This window comes from Hyla sarda, chromosome 5 (genome assembly GCF_029499605.1).
Source record: "Hyla sarda isolate aHylSar1 chromosome 5, aHylSar1.hap1, whole genome shotgun sequence".
Lineage (NCBI taxonomy): Eukaryota > Metazoa > Chordata > Amphibia > Anura > Hylidae > Hyla > Hyla sarda.
Window position 1 is genome coordinate 340,341,495 of NC_079193.1, and position 21,262 is coordinate 340,362,756.

Consider the following 21,262-nt stretch of genomic DNA (forward strand, 5'->3'; position numbering starts at 1 on the left):
CCTCCAGCTGATGCGAAACTACAACGCCCCCCCAAAATAAAAAAAAATAAAATACAGCTGGGAGTAGTTTTGCAACAGCTGGAGGCACCCTGGTTGGGAAACAGTGCCATAGACTAATAATATGGTATACATGGAGTTGGATCTCCCTACATTTTCCTGGTATTTCCAATCTGCAGAAGACCACTAAAGCTCCCCCATGGGCAGTCACCCAGCTTTCCCAGTCCGCTAAGGAGTTTGGTGCAGTAGCCATATTAGAGACATGAAGAAAAGTAGTAGATGTCACACTAGTATTCTGCAATTCAGGAGTCCTAGAGCAGGACTCACAGTACTTCCAGAATTTTATAAGACTCCTGAATGGCAGAATACTAGTAAGACATGAGGTACGTCACTTCAGGCCAAAAGACTGCAGTCTGGACCTGTTCTACCGTCTGCAACATGGTGTCCTATGGAGCCTATAAAAGGATATGTGACATTCATATCATGTGAATTTCACATGCTTTAAAAAGGTACTGCAGTATTTGCGCAAGTGCCGGGGGTAGTACCCTGGCTGCAAGTATCAGATTCAGTATTGGGGAGATATGCAGGAGTCCCTGTGCAAATGTCTGGTTCTGGTCCTATTATCAATACTGGTATCGGTACAGCCCCATTACGTAATACTGAACAGCACATGCAGTCTAATGATTGAACATAAAAATAAATATTTTAAAATGTACAAAAATACATAATAAAAAATTCCCCTTCACCCATTAATGGTCTATTCACACGTACAGACTTGATGCACAGGATTTCAATGTAAACTGAATGACTGAACACAGCTTGAAATCCTGCGCCTCAAATCTGCGCCTCAAATCTGCACGTATGAATAGACCCTAAGAAAAATAAATGAAAAAAAATATATATATAAAAAAATAAAATAAAAAAAACAAAAGCAAAAAACAAAAACATATTTGTCCCGAAAATGGGCTGTGTCATTAAAGGGTTAATCATGTCCTTTGTACAACACAGAGTCACAATATTTTATTGGTAAGTTAACGGCATGACAAATATAAGCATGGCAGCACAGCACTTACCTGATTGTGATGGTTTCTCCAGGGTTGGCACGGATGTACCAACTGCAGTTTATTCTGGACGGGTACTCTATCGGCCATCCCGGGCTGGTGATGATACCGCTAGGTTGCCTGATCTGTTCAGGAATCCCTCCACAAGCTACAAGGAGGAGACAAGATTATATATTTTACTTTAATCACAGGCACAGGCAATTGTTTGCCGCAGTCCACTTACAGGTCAGCAGAGGGCGATAAAGACAAGGAGCAATTATTTATTACTGATCCAATAAAAGTTGGAAGTACAATGCAAGTCTGGTTTCTGCCAACAGATGGCGCTGTGAGATCACTTCACTGTAAACCACATTGCACATCCATGGCCATACGTCACACTACAAGTATAAGGTGAACAGTACTTTACCAAAAGACGGTCAGCCAGTCGCTCCTAACTTATGGAAAACTTTTTTTGGCTGTCTGGGCGTGCGGAGAGTTGTAGTTTTGCAAAATCTGGAGGCACGTCAGTTGGGAAACTATGTCTTAAAGTGCTATGCCAATATTTAAGAGGTATTCCAGGCAAAAACATCTTATCAGCAATCCAAAGGATAGGGGATGTCTAATTGCGGGGGGGGGGCTGCAGCACCTCCGGGATTCCGGGACTGGAGATGTGACATAATGCTACGCCCCCCAGTCATGTCTATGGGAGGGGGCGTCGCGTGACTTCATGTCCCCAGTCCCGGAAACCTGGAGGTTTCCGAAACTGGAGACACAGCCCCACATAGAATGCGGGTGATGCAGGGGAATGCCCTGACAGACAACAGCTGCTCAGGAATGCTGGGAGTTGTAGTTTTGCAACAGCTGGAGGCACACTGGTTGGGAAACAGTGTATTAGACCCTGCTTTGGGTGTGCTGTGTATGGCAGACCAGACAGCCCCAGTCTTTAGGACAACTCATCAGCACCCACCAGAGAACAAAAAATGGTCAGGATTTGCTGAAAAATAAAAAAATTAATCCTTTAATTTATTTTATATAAATCTGCAGGCTACAACCGTACACAGGCGACACATTTCAGGTGCCCACAGAACTCTCTTTCTTATACCATAAACCAAGGTTTCCCAACCAGTGTGCCTCCAGCTGTTGCAATACCACAACTCGCAGTATGCCCTCATGCTGGGAGTTGTAGCTTTGCAACAGCTGGAGGCACACTGGTTGGGAAACACTGCTATAAACCTATCGGCACCTGCAGTTGCGTTGCTACTAGGTGGCAGATGGATCCATTCTCTGTATTGACCGCAGGTTAAATGGCTGGGATCTTTGTTACCTCCGTCCCCAACCGCTATGGCAGAGCGTCCGCCCTATTAACATACCACGTTGTGATCACTGTATGCGGATGAGGCAAGCAGAATGGTTTAGTTATCGGCCTGTGCATGTTGCTGTAGTATCGATCACAGGCGGACTCTATCCTGATATCCTTCATTTCTTGACAGGCGACACTGTCACGAGATAATGGGTATTAGTCACTTCGCCTCTTAATGTTGGGCGTATTATCCGTGCGCAGAAAGTTTCATTCCGTCTCGAGTCGGTAACCAGGTAACGCCGCCGTCTTTCCTCCGCTCTTCCTTCTCAGAGTCCCCGACAACAATTTTCATTTCACAGAATCACTGAATACAAATACGTTCCCAGCAGCCGGGGGTTTTACGTAGGCAGAAATTAGGCAGTCGATTTAGTTAAGTGAAATCTGCTCAGAGCGAGGCAGATGTCACTTTAATCTTTTCTGAATATTTTCAGAATCCAGCCGCTTAATTTCTTACGTTACGGGCTGCGGTAAACTAGAACCGAGCGGCTATTTATAGGTTATAAAAATTGCTCTTGGTTTTTGGCACTTTTTTTGCTCACAAGGTATTCCAGGCTGAATATTTTTTATTTTGTTAATCACTTACCCAGTGGGAGTCCTGAAAGATGAACATTTTCCGAGTGCTCAGCATGGGCGCCGTATTCTGGGAAATGAAAGAGCAAAAAATTAGACATATTATGCAGCAATGGAAAACATTTAAAGGGGTACTCCATTGGAAAACAATTTTTTAAATATAGACTGGAACCAGAAAGTTAAACAGATTTGGAAATTACTTCTATTAAAAAAGCTTAATCCTTCTAGTACTTATCAGCTGCTATATGCACCACAGGGAGTTCTCTTTTCGAATTTCCTTTCTGTCTGACCCCAGTGCTCTCTGCTGACACCTCTGTCCATGTCAGGAATTGTCCAGAGTAGGAGAGTTTTGCTATGGAGCTTTGCTTCTACTCTGGACAGTTCCTAAAATGGACAGAGGTGTTGGCAGAGAGCACTGGGGTCAGACAGAAAGGAAATTCAAAAATGAAAAGAACTTCCTGTGGAGCATGCAGCAGCTGATAAGTACTAGAAGGATTAAGATTTTTAAATAGAAGTAATTTATAAAGCTGTTTAACTTTCTGGCACCAGTTTATTTTGGAGTACCCCTTTGAAAAACAAAGTCATTTTTTTTAGTTCTGTTTTTTTTTCTCTTTTTTTTCTGGAAAAAGTTGTCTGACAATCAATAGGATCTTCATAAGGCAAGTTCACGTGGGTAGGATCACATCACAGTAAATCGTCCAAGTAAATCTAAATTGTGCAGATTTTGGAATTTGAGAATTTTTCATTTACAGATTAAAGTAGAACATTTTATAAATGATTTTTTTGGGCTCCCAACTGCCCCAATGCAGATGCTTCCTCGAAACTCAGCCAGTCACTGATCACCCAACTAAATTTATAATTGACTGACACGTAAATGGGGGTGTCGTGCATCAGAATAACAGTTGCTTTATTTTAAAAACACCATTTTGTCCTGCGCCCTTTTTTTTTTTGTCAGTCCCTTGTGAGGTGGTTTGGGTAAGGGGGGTATATTGCATGAGCCTGGGAGCCCGGCCCGCATCTTACCCAGCGGGTACCGGCTGCTATCTGCAGCTGACACCTGCTGGTAACTACTGATAACAACATAATGTGACTGAATGGCATCCATACCTGCTCGCCTGGTGCAGATCGGTCTTCAGATCAGCAATAGGACACAGTGTAACCGATACAGACAACACATGTCAGGCTGCAGCAATAGAATGCCGATCTCATTGATAAAAGTAACACTAAATACTCTGTTCTATAAAAGCAATGAATGATTGCTTATAATAGGCCCAAAGGAAGAGGGGGGTCTCAAAATAAAAAAAACATTAAAAAAATAAAAAATTCTAACCACCCATTTTCCAAATAAAATAAAAATACAAACATACTTTGAATTATTTGAACTATTAAATGATCACATTCCTAATACTGCTCAGCCAATGGCACTAGAAAAAAAAATAAAAAAATCAGTGGCTCAGATATGTAAGTATAATAAAATAAAATTTGTTTTAATTGAAATGACTGGTGGCTAGGATTACAATTGACTTTGCCTCTAATCCATTTTCTGTACTTCATTTACTGATTGTTAAGGACAGGGAATGACATGAGAAAAAAAAAAAAGTCAATAAAAAGTCTAGAAAAGCTGGGTGATCATCTGTAGGGTAGGGTAAAGTTTAGGGTAATGTTTAGTAGGGGTGTGAATTGCCAAGAATTTGGCGATACGATTCGCGATACCAGTGTGGCGATTCGATATATCCCGATATATCGCAATACCGTCTAGGTGACGATACATCGCGATATATCCCGATTCTGTCTCAAAAACAATGTCTTTTATACAACTTTTTTTTTTTTTTTTTAATACACTTAGACTTTCAGCAGGAATCATTAGATTCCTCAGACAGATGAATAGAGTTCTATTGAACTCCATTGATCTGCGATCCATTGATAGAGCCTAGTCCAGCCAGGATCTATCAATGACAGAGCCGGGACAGGAGGGAACAGAGTTAAGCCCTCCGGCTACCTCCACAGTGGATCGCTCACCCGCGATCGCGCTGCAGGGGGGGGGGGGGGGTGATCCACCCCACTAGCCCACCAGGGAGCATTCACAGGTCCCTTTAGACACAGATGTCAGCATGATGGCTATTAGCGGCGGCCCCCGGCTACTGAAAACAGCCAAGGGCTGCAGAGTATGGAGCGGGCAGGAGTTCAGAGCCCGCTCCATACACCCCTCTGAGCGCCGCATGCTGGATATTAGCGGCGGTGATGCATCAGCGGCCCCCGGCTACTGAAATCAGCCAGGGGCCGCAGAGTACGGAGCGGGCAGGAGTCGGGAGCCCAGTCCATACACCCAGAGCGCCGCACTCGGGCGTCAGGAGATACAAATTCCACATCCCTAAAAGGATCGATTCAAAAATATTTTGAATCGATTCAGTATCGCCAAATGAAAAATCGCGATAAATGTGCAAATCGATTTTTTCTTAAATCCCTAATGTATAGGGTAGAGTATCCTTTAGGATAGGGTAACGGGTAGGGGGTAGGGTAAAGTTTAGAGTAGGGTAGCTATGTAGATTTTCATAGATATCAGCAGTCTAACCATTTATAAAGAGGTATTGCCATCTGACTATACGATATATTGTTAGAATATGCCATAACATTATAATGGGTTGGGGGGTCTGCCTCCTGGGACCTTCACCAAACTAGAGAATTAAGACATCAAGGTGCTGTTAAAGGGGTACTCCGTTGGAAAACTTTTTTTTTATTTTTAAATCAACTGGTGCCAAAAAATTAAACAGATTTGTAAATTACTTCTATTAAAAAAATCTTAATCCTTCCAGTACTTATTAGCTGCTTAATACAACAGAGGAAATTATTTTCTTTTTGGAACACAGAGCTCTCTGCTGACTTCACGAGCACAGTGCTCTCTGCTGACATCTCTGTCCATTTTAAGAACTGTCCAGAGTAGGAGAAAATCTCCATAGTAAACATATGCTGCTCTGGACAGTTCTTATAATGGACAGAGATGTCAGCAGAGAGCACTGTGCTCGTGATGTCAACAGAGAGCTCTGTGTTCCAAAAAGAAAATAATTTCCTCTGTAGTATTCAGCAGCTAATAAGTACTGGAAGGATTAAGATTTTTTAATAGAAGTAATTTACAAATCTGTTTAACTTTCTGGCACCAGTTGATTTAAAACAAAAAAACTAAAATTCCACAGGAGTACCCCTTTAATATTTTTGGGGTTGGAAGTCAAGGCAAAGACGACAATGCCGATCCATGTACAGGGCAATTCTGTAAATCAGTGTTTCCCAATCAGGGTGCCTGAGAACCATAACACGGCAGTGGGTATTAGGGGACAAATATTTTGCCAATTCTTTTTAAAGCACCACCAGAGCCATACTGGTTCATCCAGGCCTGACGTAAGGGTAGAATATCATCCGCTGGATTATTGACCCATATAGGATGAGAACCAGAACATGATAAATAACCCAGCTCATCTTTCTTCAGGGAAACATGGTCTCCGGCAGCTCGTCTTGGCCTGTCTGTAGCGTAATATCGATCTCCGCCGGCGTGTACACGTAGTAAAAGGCTCATATTTCAGCTCAACTCTAAAGACACAACAGAGGGGGAAAAAAACACTGCAAGAGGGCGAGGAAAGGGAAAGAACGGGGTCAGATTCCAGACAAACCCTGGAGAAGCCTCAGGAGTGAACAGATCATAGAGACGACTGTACAACAAAAACCAGACGCCACAGAGAGCTCTGTACAACTACCGCCACATCTATACAATACATACTGGATGTGCATAACATATACATCACATAATGCCCCTTTACAACACTAAAAAAGGAAAGAAAAATATATACCGGTAGTTTTTATATAAATTTATCTATTTATTTTCTAGCATTGAGTGCACCGTTTCTAAGTTATTTTTATCTTGTTGTCACATTACCCCGTTACTGAGGCAGTGACATCTTGATTTTACTACTTTGTTGACTATACACATTTTCCTGGTCAGATGGGTGGGAACTTGCATATATAAAAAAATATTGCCCCCCCCCCCCATCTACTTACCGATCCTTGTCGCAGCCCGGCCGCTGCATTCCTAGCCAGATGCAAGTGACAGCCGTTTAGTCAATCACTGGCTGCGGCGGGCCGTTATTGGCTGAGCGGGCAGTCACATGCGCTCAGCCAGGAAGGTGGGGGCCAGAGCATGCCAAGGACTGGTAAGCAGACAGGGTCCCGTTCAGAAGATTGCAGGGGTCCCAATGTGATACCATAGGCTCCACCACTAGCTGAAGGACAACTGAAAAATACAGATAAAGCCTGAATCAGAAAGAATCAGATGTTCATTGGGGAACTTCAGACGGGCCTGTACATGTGCTTTCCTCAACAGAGGGATCTAATGGCCACTGCAGGATTTCAGTCCTTCTTAGGCTATGTTCACACGTCGGAATGTCCACACAGAAAACCTCTATGTGGACATTCCGCACAGTCTGCTAACATCGCTCAGAAATGCGCCATCTCCATAGACTGCAATACATTTCCCTGCAGGGGGCGGTAGAAAGAATGGACATGTCTATTCTTTCTGCAGACAGCGCAATCGGAATTTCCCCCGTGTGCACAGTGCAGCAGTTTCCCATTGAATACAGTGCAGAATTCCTACGTGTGAACATGGCCTTAACGTAGTGTGTTACCAATTGTTTTCTTGGTGACTATGGCCCAAGTTGTCTTGAGATCATTGAGAAGATCCTCCCGTGTAGTTCTGGGCTGATTCCTCACTGTTCTAATGATCATTGTAACTCCACAAGGTGAGATCTTACATGAGCCCCCGACCGAGGGAGATTGAAAGGTATTTTGTGTTTCTTCTATTTGTAAATCCTCGCACCTACTGTTGTGAAGTGAAGTTATATTTATTCTGTGGGTCTGTACGATTATGGCGATACCCATTTTATATAGCTTTCTATGTTCTTTTTCTGCCATTCATCTTCCAACAGCCATAACTTTTTTACTTTTTGTCTGACACGATTGAGTAAGGGCTTATTTTTTGCGGGATGGGCTGTACTTTTCATTGGTATCATTTTTGCGATACGTGCTACCTTTGAATCTTTTTTATTCCAATATTTGTAACAAAATTGGTGAATTTTGCTTTTTTTTTTTTTTTTTTTTTTACGGCGTTCACGGTACGGGATAATTTACACTGAATAAAGTTTCACTTGTTTGATTGAAATTCCAAGAAAAAATGTGAAAGAAGAAAGAAAGAAAAAAACTGTGCAATGTCAAAAACCATATGGTGAAAACTGGATGGAATCGTACGCACATACGGTTCACATTGACTCAAAAACCATGGTAGGCTATGGTTTTGGGTACAGGAGAAAAAATTGACAAAACCATACAAGATGCAAAACTGATGCAACCGGATGCATCTTTTGGCATACGGTTGTCAATACGGTTCCGTACGGTTTTCAAATAAAAAATGTATACGAGAACTGTATTGCACCCCAAAAGAGACACATGGAAGCTATAAATCTTGGTGATTGATAGGGGGTCAAATACTTAGTTCACTGAGTAAAATGCAATTAAGTTATTTTGGTTATAGTCAAATAAACCAACTATTAAAATTATAGACTGATCATTTCTTTGTTTTTGAACAAAATGTACAAAATCAGCAGGGGATCAAATACTTTTTCCTTCACTGTAGTGTATTGAGGCCTCTGTAAATGGAAGACATGATGCAAGGCCCCACTTACATCACGATTCAGGTGTCTCTGTTGCAGGTATGTTCAAGAAGTTATCCAGTACAGCTATAGACTATGAGATAGACCAAACATAGTCTACTAGGTACTACGTTTGGTCTGTTTTATGAACCGGTCTATTAATGTCTAGGTATGCCTGATATAGGCAGGATACCGTTTGGAAGGTATCTTGACATATACCTACCAAAAACCCCCAAAACATCATGTGCACGGGGCCCTAAAGTCACTGAGCTCAGTTTTTTCCCCAATCTCATATAGGGCTGCAACTAACAGTATTTCTAAAAATTGATTAGTTAGCCGATTATTGGTTCGATTAAACGATTAATCACATAAAACACCCCAAAAAGGATTAGGGGATCAGGTAAGAATTAACAGTAGGGCGGGAGGAAATGGGAACAGCATTGTGAAGAGTTAACAGGGGCAAGAGAGCGGGGAAAGCACCTGAAGGGTTAACAGAGGATAAAAGCGAAGGGACAGAAACTGAAGAAAAAAATGACAGCAACTGAAGGGTTAACCTAGGAGCTGCACTGTAGGGAAAAAGGAGCAGCTGACAGACCTTAGTGATGGCCTTCCTCCTGCACCAGGAAGATCTGTCAGCTTCTGGCCAGGAGGGTGGGCTCCCGTGATGTCACCAGAGGCGCCAAGGACAAAAGTGGCGCCTGATTCCGGACAACTCCAGGCCGCGGTCTCAGTGCTGCAGACCGGAAGCATTTTCAAAAAGGCTTTGGAGGGTATGAGGAGACAGAGGGGGACATGTAAGGGCAGACTGAGGGGCTAAAAAGGCAGATAAAGTGGCAAAAATAGTAGGAATACTGGGGGAGCTTCATCAAAACCTGTCCAGAGGAAAAGTTGCTGAGATTGACCAATCAGATCGCTTCTTTCATTTTTAACAAGGCCTCTGCAAAATGAAAGAAGTGAGCTGATTGGTTGCTATGGGTAACTGGGCAACTTTTCCTCTGGACAGGGTTTTGATTAATCTCCCCCACTGTGTTACCAGGCCCCACCCCCTAACGACCTAGGTCACTACCCCTAGCAACCGGAAGCGATGATTGAATTAGTGGACAATGATCCCATAGTATGCTTCCACCACAAGGAGGTTACACTAAGCACGCAGCCCCGTCATACCATAAACTTCTGAGAAATAAGAAACCTTGAAGAACACGGCTGCATGAAGGCGTAAAAGGAAGCCGAAAATAGAAGGATACAAGCCGGGATTGCGAGTGGGTTTTATTTCAATACGTGGATTCCTCAGGTACGAGGTAATACAACATCCAGCTTGTCTGCCCGAGGGCTGCTGCATTTTTAAACACCCGGCTTATGGAGGATTACGGAGAATAGAGAGAATAGTGCTGCTCAGTTATTCTCTAACCCAGAGTATCAAAAAGAGCAGCAACACGAAGCGAATGTAAGACGCGCTAGCGCTCCCCGCCACCGGCCGCCGCCATGGGTTTAAGATGTCACTTTGAATTTGCATAGTCTGAGTTAATAAGCCGGTTTGGGCCGGGCTCGCCTTCCCATTATCTTGTCCCTGTAAATATTTTATGTAATTGTAATTACCGGGAATGTATTTCTAACAGCACGGCACTATGGGAACACTCCGAAGAGACGCTCCAGCTTGAAGCTGCATTTCTGATTTTTAAAGAGAGAGACTACCACTACTTAAAAGGGGTACTCCGGTGGAAAACTTTTTATTTTATTTTTAATTTTTTAAATCAACTGGTGTCAGAAAGTTTAAACAGATATTGTATTAAAAAAAAATCTTAATCCTTCCAGCACTTATTAGCTGCTGAATATTACAGAGGAAATTCTTTTCTTGGAACACAGAGCTCTCTGCTGACATCTCTGTCCATTTTAAGAACTGTCCAGAGTAGGAGAAAATCCCCATAGCAAACATATGCTGCTCTGGACAGTTCCTAAAATGGACAGAGAGGTCAGCAGAGAGCACTGTGGTCGTGATGTCAGCAGAGAGTTCTGTGTTCCAAAAAGAAAATAATTTCCTCTGTAGTATTCAGCAGCTAATAAGTACTGGAAGGATTAAGATTTTCTAATTAAGTCATTTACAAATCTGTTTAACTTTCTGGGACCAGTTGATAAAATTTTTTATAAAATTAAGTTTTTCACCGGAGTACCCCTTTAAAAACTACCACTGTAGGGCAATGTTTATTGGCCTTGCGACTCTCCGGCTTTTGCAAAACTACAACTCCCAGTATGCCCTGACAGCCGCAGGCTGTCAGGGCATGCTGGAGTTGTGGTTTTGCAACAGCTGCAGACCCACAGTCTGGTAAAAACTTCTGTAAGGGGATTAATTTGGGCATAGAACACATCACATGCAAAACACTAGTAAAGAGTCATGGAGGGGTTTCCTTTTCTAAAGAGTCATGGAGGCGTGGTTGTATTCCCCCATGAAGAGTCACGCATACCCACATACTACAACAGTCAAGTCCTCATAGCATTCTGGCTTGTATAACCAGTCCTTGCAAACCAGAATAGCTACCAACCTATAGAAAACACTAGCAGATCACAGTGCAAAAAAAATAAAATAATTCCATCTGAAATGAAAAATAAATAAATAAATAAATGAATAAAAATAAAAAAAATACATAAAGATTACATCTACACAAAAAAAGGGGGGGAAAGGGCACATATACTTAGGGCTAAACAAATACTATATACATATCTGATGCAACTGTGTGGTATATAACTTGGTAAACAAAGTAATACAGTCCAAATGTATTAGCTTAGATCCATTTAATACGTTGACCCCCCCCCCCCCCAACATTACAGAAAATACCAAAGAATAGTGAGAACAACAGCAACCAGCTACACATAAGAGTTAGTATAACAGGGTACGGACAGCATTTCGCAACAGCCGACGCATTTCTCATGGACGCTTCTTCGGGGAATATACCATATATCTTTACAGTGCCGTAAGTTGCAGCCTTCCATCAGAGGCACCCATTGCAAGCAGCTGTCAGATACATGCCCAGTTACTCCATACAACTCCTATGCCTGACAAGCATAGGCAAATACAGTGCTTGTCTAGCTTTATCTGGGCCTTTAAAGGGGCACTCCAGTGGAAAAAAAATTATTTCAGGTCAACTGGTGCCAGAAAGTTAAACAGATTTGTAAATGACTCCCATTTAAAAATCTTAATCCTTCCAGTACTTATCAGCTGCTGTATGTTCCAGAGGAAGTTCTTTTCTTTTTGAATTTCCTTTCTGCCTGACCACAGTGCTCTCTGCTGACACCTCTGTCCATTTTAGGAAGTGTCCAGAGTAGGAGAAAATCCCCTTTGCAAACCTCTCCTGCTCTGGACAGTTCATGACATGGACAGAGGTGTCAGCAGAGAGCACTGTGGTCAGACAGAAAAGAAGAAGAAAAAAAAAAGAACTTCCTCTGGAGCATACAGCAGCTGATAAGTACTGGAAGGAATAAGACTTTTAAATAGAAGTAATTTACAAATCTGTTTAGCTTTCTGGCATCAGTTTATTTAAAAGAGAAAAAAAAAAAAGTTTTCCACTGGAGTACCCCTTTAAGTTAAATACAGGATGGGCCATTTATATGGATACACCTTAATAAAATGGGAATGGTTGGTGATATTAACTTCCTGTATGTGGCACATTAGTATATGTGAGGGGGGAAACTTTTCAAGATGGGTGGTGACCATGGTGGCCATTTTTAAGTCGGCCATTTTTAATCCAACTTTTGATTTTCCAATCAAACTTATTGGGAATTTTTCACATCAAACTTATTGGGAATTTCACAAGAAAAACAATGATGTGCTTGGTTTTAACGTAACTTTATTCTTTCATGAGTTATTTACAGGTTTCTGACCACTTATAAAATGTGTTCAATGTGCTGCCCATTGTGTTGGATTGTCAATGCAACCCTCTTCTCTATATACTGCTATATACTACTATATACACTGCAGGAGAAATGCTAGCACAGGCTTCCAGTATCCGTATACACTGCTATATACTACTATATACACCGCAGGAGAAATGCTAGCACAGACTTCCAGTATCCGTATACACTGCTGTATACTACTATATACACCGCAGGAGAAATGCTAGCACAGGCTTCCAGTATCCGTATACACTGCTATATACTACTATATACACCGCAGGAGAAATGCTAGCACAGGCTTCCAGTATCCGTATACACTGCTATATACTACTATATACACCGCAGGAGAAATGCTAGCACAGGCTTCCAGTATCCATATACACTGCTATATACTACTATATACACCGCAGGAGAAATGCTAGCACAGGCTTCCAGTATCCGTATACACTGCTATATACACCGCAGGAGAAATACTAGCACAGGCTTCCAGTATCCGTATACACTGCTATATACTACTATATACACCGCAGAAGAAATGCTAGCACAGGCTTCCAGTATCCATATACACTGCTATATACTACTATATACACCGCAGGAGAAATGCTAGCACAGGCTTCCAGTATCCGTATACACTGCTATATACTACTATATACACCGCAGGAGAAATGCTAGCACAGGCTTCCAGTATCCATATACACTGCTATATACTACTATATACACCGCAGGAGAAATGCTAGCACAGGCTTCCAGTATCCGTATACACTGCTATATACACCGCAGGAGAAATACTAGCACAGGCTTCCAGTATCCGTATACACTGCTATATACTACTATATACACCGCAGGAGAAATGCTAGCACAGGCTTCCAGTATCCATATACACTGCTATATACTACTATATACACCGCAGGAGAAATGCTAGCACAGGCTTCCAGGATCCGTAATTCAGGTGCTGCACATCTCGTATCTTCACAGCATAGACAATGGCCTTCAGATGACCCCAAAGATAAAAGTCTAAAGGGGTCAGATCGGGAGACCTTGGGGGCCATTCAACTGGCCCACGGCAACCAATCCACTTTCCAGGAAACTGTTCATCTAGGAATGCTCGGACCTGACCCCCATAATGTGGTGGTCACCATCTTGCTGGAAAAACTCAGGGACCGTGCAGCTTCAGTGCATAAAGAGGGAAACGCATCATCATGTAGCAATTTCACATATCCAGTGGCCTTGAGGTTTCCATTGATGAAGAATGGCCCCACTATCTTTGCACCCCATATACCACACCATACCATCAATTTTTGTGTTCCAACAGTCTTGAAGGGATCTATCCAATGTGGGTTAGTGTCAGACCAATAGCGGTGGTTTTGTTTGTTCACTTCACCATTCACATAAAAGTTTCCTCATCACTGAACAAAATCTTCTGCGTAAACTGAGAGTCCTGTTCCAATTTTTGTTTTGCCCATTCTGCAGTACCTGAAACTACGGATACTGGAAGCCTGTGCTAGCATTTCTCCTGCGGTGTATATAGTAGTATATAGCAGTGTATACGGATACTGGAAGCCTGTGCTAGCATTTCTCCTGCGGTGTATATAGTAGTATATAGCAGTGTATACGGATACTGGAGGCCTGTGCTAGCATTTCTCCTGAGGTGTATATAGTAGTATATAGCAGTGTATACGGATACTGGAAGCCTGTGCTAGCATTTCTCCTGCGGTGTATATAGTAGTATATAGCAGTGTATACGGATACTGGAAGCCTGTGCTAGCATTTCTCCTGCGGTGTATATAGTAGTATATAGCAGTGTATACGGATACTGGAAGCCTGTGCTAGCATTTCTCCTGCGGTGTATATAGTAGTATATAGCAGTGTATATGGATACTGGAAGCCTGTGCTAGCATTTCTCCTGCGGTGTATATAGTAGTATATAGCAGTATATAGAGAAGAGGGTTGCATTGACAATCCAACACAATGGGCAGCACATTGAACACATTTTATAAGTGGTCAGAAACTTGTAAATAACTCATGAAAGAATAAAGTTACGTTAAAACCAAGCACATCATTGTTTTTCTTGTGAAATTCCCAATAAGTAAGATGTGTCGCATGCCCCTTTTCCTATTGAAAAATCAATAGTTGGATTCAAAATGGCCGACTTCAAAATGGCCGCCATGGTCACCACCCATCTTGAAAGTTTCCCCCCTCACATATACTAATGTGCCACAAACAGGAAGTTAATATCACCAACCATTCCCAATTTATTAAGGTGCATCCATATAAATGGCCCACCCTGTAGATCAGGAGTGCCTCTGACCCCCTACCCCATTGAGACGCCCACCAGCCACTCAGTTATCCTGCAGATCAGTCAAAAGTGATAGTAGAATACTAGGGGAAAAATAGGAACTAAAGCCCCTTCTGCAGTGACTGAACTGGGGGTGAGTGCTCTGATGTGACTACTGGGGAAAAAGAAGGAACCCTATTGTATTATCAGCCATTCAGGCTTGGGAAAGGCCAACTATGGCTTTCTTCAATAAAGTTACTAGAAGTAAATCTAGGTTAGACAGACAGACAGACAGAAAGAAAGAAAGAAAGAAACAGAGCTGTTCACATGCAACCTAGCGTGAAGAAAGAAAAGAAAAAAAAATTATATATATATATTAATAATAAAATTATAATACTATCTATATATCTCTTTCTATATACATCTATACATCTATTTTCTTTTGATTATGTTTCTCTGCATATAGAACAAAAAAAAAAAATCATCCTTTTGAAAAAAAAAAAAAAGTAATCTGTATGCCGGCACTCTGCAGGTAAGACTGACAGAAATGTGGCGTGACGGACAGCTCACGCAGACAAGATGGAGGAGATGGCAGGAGATTTCTACTGGCAAATGCTCCGAGAGCTAAAAATATGAATTGCATATGGACGGGCAGCTGTCCAGGATGAGGACTTGTGGTGTGTCCGCTCCGCAGATTTGGAAACAGAATATTAACATATAAAAAGCAAGAGGAGACTTTGCATGGATCGGGGTGGATTTTATTTTTTACCATCATTACAAACAAAATCACGGGGAAAGAATAAACTGGTCCAAAACTATAAAGATAAAAGAACTTAAAGTCTGTATTGGAAAACAAAAACAGTGAGACTGGGAGCCAAGGGCAAAAAGGCCAAATGCTCAGAGAGTTCTCCCTCTATTCATCTCCCTAAATCTCCTTGCATCCCCTGTAGCCTAGATCTGTACCCATATATGCTTATCTCTCATTATAGCCCCCATACCCTATATCTCCTTATACCCCCCATACCCTATATCTCCTTATACCCCCATACCCTATATCTCCTTATACCCCCCATACCCTATATCTCCTTATACCCCCCATACCCTATATCTCCTTATACCCTATATGTCCTTATACCCCCCATACCCTATATCTCCTTATAGCCCCATACCCTATATCTCCTTATAGCCCCATACCCTATATCTCCTTATACCCCCCATACCCTATATCTCCTTATACCCCCATACCCTATATCTCCTTATACCCCCCATACCCTATATCTCCTTATACCCCCCATACCCTATATCTCCTTATACCCTATATGTCCTTATACCCCCATACCCTATATCTCCTTATACCCCCATACCCTATATCTCCTTATACCCCCCATACCCTATATCTCCTTATACCCCCATACCCTATATCTCCTTATACCCCCATACCCTATATCTCTTTACACCCCCCAATACCCAATACCCTATATCTCTTTACACCCCCCAATACCCTATATCTCCTTATACCCCCCCCATACCCTATATCTCCTTACACCCCCCATACCCTATATCTCCTTACACCCCCCATACCCTATATCTCCTTATACCCTATATCTCCTTATACCCCCCATACCCTATATCTCCTTATACCCCCCATACCCTATATCTCCTTATACCCTATATGTCCTTATACCCCCATACCCTATATCTCCTTATACCCTATATCTCCTTATACCCCCCATACCCTATATCTCCTTATACCCTATATCTCCTTATACCCCCCATACCCTATATCTCCTTATACCCTATATCTCCTTATACCCCCCATACCCTATATCTCCTTATACCCTATATCTCCTTATACCCCCCATACCCTATATCTCCTTATACCCCCCATACCCTATATCTCCTTATACCCTATATCTCCTTATACCCTATATCTCCTTATACCCCCCATACCCTATATCTCCTTATACCCCCCATACCCTATATCTCCTTATACCCCCCATACCCTATATCTCCTTATACCCCCCATACCCTATATCTCCTTATACCCCCCATACCCTATATCTCCTTATACCCCCCATACCCTATATCTCCTTATACCCCCCATACCCTATATCTCCTTATACCCCCCATACCCTATATCTCCTTATACCCCCCATACCCTATATCTCCTTATACCCCCCATACCCTATATCTCCTTATACCCCCCATACCCTATATCTCCTTATACCCTATATCTCCTTATACCCTATATCTCCTTATACCCTATATCTCCTTATACCCTATATCTCCTTATACCCCCCATACCCTATATCTCCTTATACCCCCCATACCCTATATCTCCTTATACCCCCCATACCCTATATCTCCTTATACCCCCCATACCCTATATCTCCTTATACCCCCCATACCCTATATCTCCTTATACCCCCCATACCCTATATCTCCTTATACCCCCCATACCCTATATCTCCTTATACCCCCCATACCCTATATCTCCTTATACCCCTATATCTCCTTATACCCCTATATCTCCTTATACCCCCATATCTCCTTATACCCCCATATCTCCTTATACCCCCCATATCTCCTTATACCCCCCATATCTCCTTATACCCCCCATATCTCCTTATACCCCCCATACCCTATATCTCCTTATACCCCCATACCCTATATCTCCTTATACCCCAATATCCTTTATCTGCTTACAGACCCCTGAATAATATCTGCCCTTACAGCCCTATCCTGTATCTTCTTATACAACCCATACCCTACATCTCCTTACCTATATATCCCCCCCATGCCTCCTCGTATTCTATACCTCCTTATGACCCCTTACACCCCTGTATATCCTTATATGCCTCCCTGTACCCTCTCTCTCCATATACATCCCTGTATACTATATCTCCTTGTAGGCACCCATACAATATATCTCTTTATACCAACCCAATTCCTATATCCCCTAATACCCACTATGCTATACACATAGGCGGGTATTTATCAAAGGATTTGTGTTTTTTTTCACATAACTTTGGCGCAATACTTTGGCGCAGTGTCTTCTTGTGCCAAAGTTTGGCGCATCTTCCCCACTGTCATTTTTACAACTTTCTCAAAATCACACGGTCCTGTATGTGACTTTAACTTTAGTCAGTAATTCATTTGCGCCAATCGATCCCGTTTTTTTGGGCGCAAATCCCCGCCAAGAAATTTTGCACATGGAAAACACACTTAGCAATGTCAGAAAATGTAAAGGCGTCAAAATACATTAAAACATTTTTTTTTGTGTGAAATCAGTGACGCCTCCGGGGCTGCTCAATACTATCCTGCGACATAGTTGTCTCTGAGGAACCTTCACCCTCCGTTGAGCCAGCATTGGACATGGCCGCACAGGTTCAGGAAAGGTAAAGCACTAAAGCAGTGGTCTCCAACCTGCGGACCTCCAGATGTTGCAAAACTACAACTCCCAGCATGCCCGGACAGCCAACGGCTGTCCGGGCATGCTGGGAATTGTAGTTTTTGCAACATCTGGAGGTCCGCAGGTTGAAGACCACTGCACTAAAGTAACAAAAAAATAAAAACTACCCAAGTTGAAAATAAAATCCATTTCACCTGGTGACTATAAACCCCCAAAAGAAAATACCTCATGTCGCTTGCTGATAAACTGCAGGAGGGGCTCCGAAATGGCTGCTCTACAGGGTAAAATACGCGTCCTCTGTGGGGGTAAGTTCTGTGTAAAAGGCGCTGTGAACAGCTGATTTCAACATTTGCGCCAAAATTACTAACAACTTGCGCCAAATGATAAATTTGGTGCATGTCCGCGAAAACCAAAGTGAAAAAAAAAGGGTAAAAAGAAACGGTCAACAGGCAAAATTGATAAATACCCCCCCCCCTAAATCTGACAGAACTCTCCATTTCTGTCCTCCTAAGTATATAATGCACAGGTTTATATCCTGAATTGTGCTGCACCCCGAGAGCCCCAGTTTAATACGATCCCAGAAAGTCACCATATGATGTGTATAAAATGAACAGCGACAGACTATAAAGTGGCAGGAAAACACGTGCAGCAGGTGGCAGGCAGCAGAAATAGCTGGATACAAATAAACACGGAGCCGTTCACATGCAACCTAGCGTGAAGAGTCAGTCTGACAATGTCACGGTAAAGCACAACGCTTTGCCCCAAAAACAGACGTCTATGACGTACGTGGCGAGACGTGTCCCAAAAGAGAAGATTAGTTGGAGCCTGGCAGCTGGAAATGCCAGGGATCCATAGAATGGGAAAAAAATATATATTTTTATGGGAATTATTGATAATTAGAAAAACATTTGTTTTCTTTTTCTCTTATAGCAACTGCAGCTGGGTATTGGTTTCTGGGAAGAGGATTGTTCCTTAAAAAAAAAAAAAACAAAAAAAAACATTGTTACTAATCGAAACCATAAAGGGCCATTTCATTACCAATTCACGGGATAAGAGATACGATCAGTGGGAGGGAAAGTCCAAACACTGGGACTCCCATTGATTATGAGGGGTGCCCAGTGGCATCCGGTGCGTCAACCACGGCTCCACATAGAATGGATGAAGCCGGGAGACCTGGTTGGGTCACCTGTGGATAAGGTATAAGTTACTGGGAATTTGATCCCCTGCCGCCCCCAAGGATAGGAGATACGTGTTGCAACTCAAAAGAAATGGGTATTTCCAATTGGACATAAATGTCGGAAAGATTTGGGTCCCACATCTATCTCACCAATTTTCCCCTGGCAGTTAGCGTTGACGGCGCCCACATAGATTTTACCCTAGTGGAATGAAATGTTAGGGCCCTGGAAGGTAATGTAAGGGCCACATGGGATGGGTCATCATCCCCTCCCTAAAGGTTTAGTTCAAGTGGATGGGAAATAGTTAATATAATGTTTACAGGGATGAGTTTATACAGTTACTAACCTCTGTGCCGAGTTTTCTCATAGGGCCAGCTTGTTGCTGGGCAGAATGGCTCTGGATCAGGATTGGTGAATCGCCTCAGCGGCGGGAAGATAGAAGTCTATCTAAGTAACAGCTGGAATGGCCCAGTGGTCAGTCTGAAGTAACACCTGTGGAAGATTCAGCGTGCCCGTCCCTCCCTCCCCCCCTGTCACGGTCTGTTTTTGAGGGCGTCGCCTTATGGCGGACAGCAATAGTTTTTAATGGTTTAATTTAATTTCCTAAGGGGGGTGTCACCCAGAGTTCTGGCTGGACAGCTGTGGTGGAGTAAGGATACACTGGTTATTATTATTGGTTGGTTTACTATGGTTTTAAATGGTTATTTATTCAGTTATTGATTATTTATTAATTGTCTGATTAATTAAATTATTTACCCTCAATAAACGTCCGTGGCCTTTATTCCCAACAGTTGTCGTGTCTTCTATGTTAGTTTAAGTAACGGGGGGGGGGGGGGGGGGGGGGGGGGTACGATGGTCCTCATCCCATGATGCCTCCTCTATGGCTGTTTTGTTTTTTTTTGTTTTTTCAAACCAAAATTTTTCCTCACCCTGGGATTACAACACCAAACAAACAGAATTAAGGAAGAGGAGATGGCGGTGTTGGCATCGTTGTTTAACTTTTGTGCGCCTGCCAACTGTTCTCAGAGACGGCAATTCTGCAGTACATTTTGTTGCAGTGGATTCTTCAGGGACACACGGAAGAACAAGATGCAGAGTAAATTCCCTCTAACGCTTCATCTAAAAATAAAAAGAACCATTGCACTAATTCACGGCTGTCATTATAAGTAATGGTTAGAGGAGATGATTCACACAACGCGGTAAAGTCAGCTAAGGGCACATATAACCGGCAGATGGCCACCGAAATCTGCGCAAGAAAGTGAGACAATAAAAGAATGACCTTAAAGGGGTATTCCAGGCAAAACCTTTTTTTTTTTTTATATATATCTCTATCTATATCTATCAACTGGGCTCCGGAAAGATAAACAGATTTGTAAATTACTTCTATTACAAAATCCTAATCATTCCAATAGTTATTAGCTTCAGAAGATTTCTGTCTAACTGCTCAATGATAATGTCCCGTCCCCGGGAGCTGTGCATGATGGGAGAATATCCCCATAGGAACTGCACAGCTCCCGGGACGTGAGTAATCAGAGAGCAGTTAGACAGAAAACAACAACTCAACTAACTATTGGAAGGATTAGATTTTTTAATAGAAGTAATTTACAAATTTTCCCAAACCGCAACACCGGTTTGGCCCCTCCCCCTTGGGAATGAATTATCAGCCCAGAGCAGCGCTGTCCCCCACATCGGGGAACTAATCATATGTTACCCGCCAGCGCTGTTCTACTCTCGCCCCCCCCCCCGCCCCAATTAATTATCAGCCCAGCGGGGTACTACTCACATATGTCACCCACAAACACTGCCCCTCCTCTTTGTTGCGGGCCGCCGGCGATGGAACTCTATACTGTACGCCAGT

The 21,262-nt window shown here is 42.6% G+C and overlaps 1 protein-coding gene across 1 annotated transcript in view; it reads right to left on the reverse strand.

Moving 5' to 3' along the window:
* LRP12 (LDL receptor related protein 12) overlaps positions 1–21,262 on the reverse strand; it is a 76,807-nt gene that overhangs the window by 17,131 nt on the left and 38,414 nt on the right. Inside the window, exons 3-4 of the mRNA XM_056522563.1 lie at positions 2,981–3,037; positions 1,071–1,206 (exon numbers count right to left, since the gene is read on the reverse strand). Of these exons, the coding sequence (XP_056378538.1) occupies positions 1,071–1,206; positions 2,981–3,037 (193 nt within the window). The remainder of the gene's footprint in view (positions 1–1,070; positions 1,207–2,980; positions 3,038–21,262) is intronic.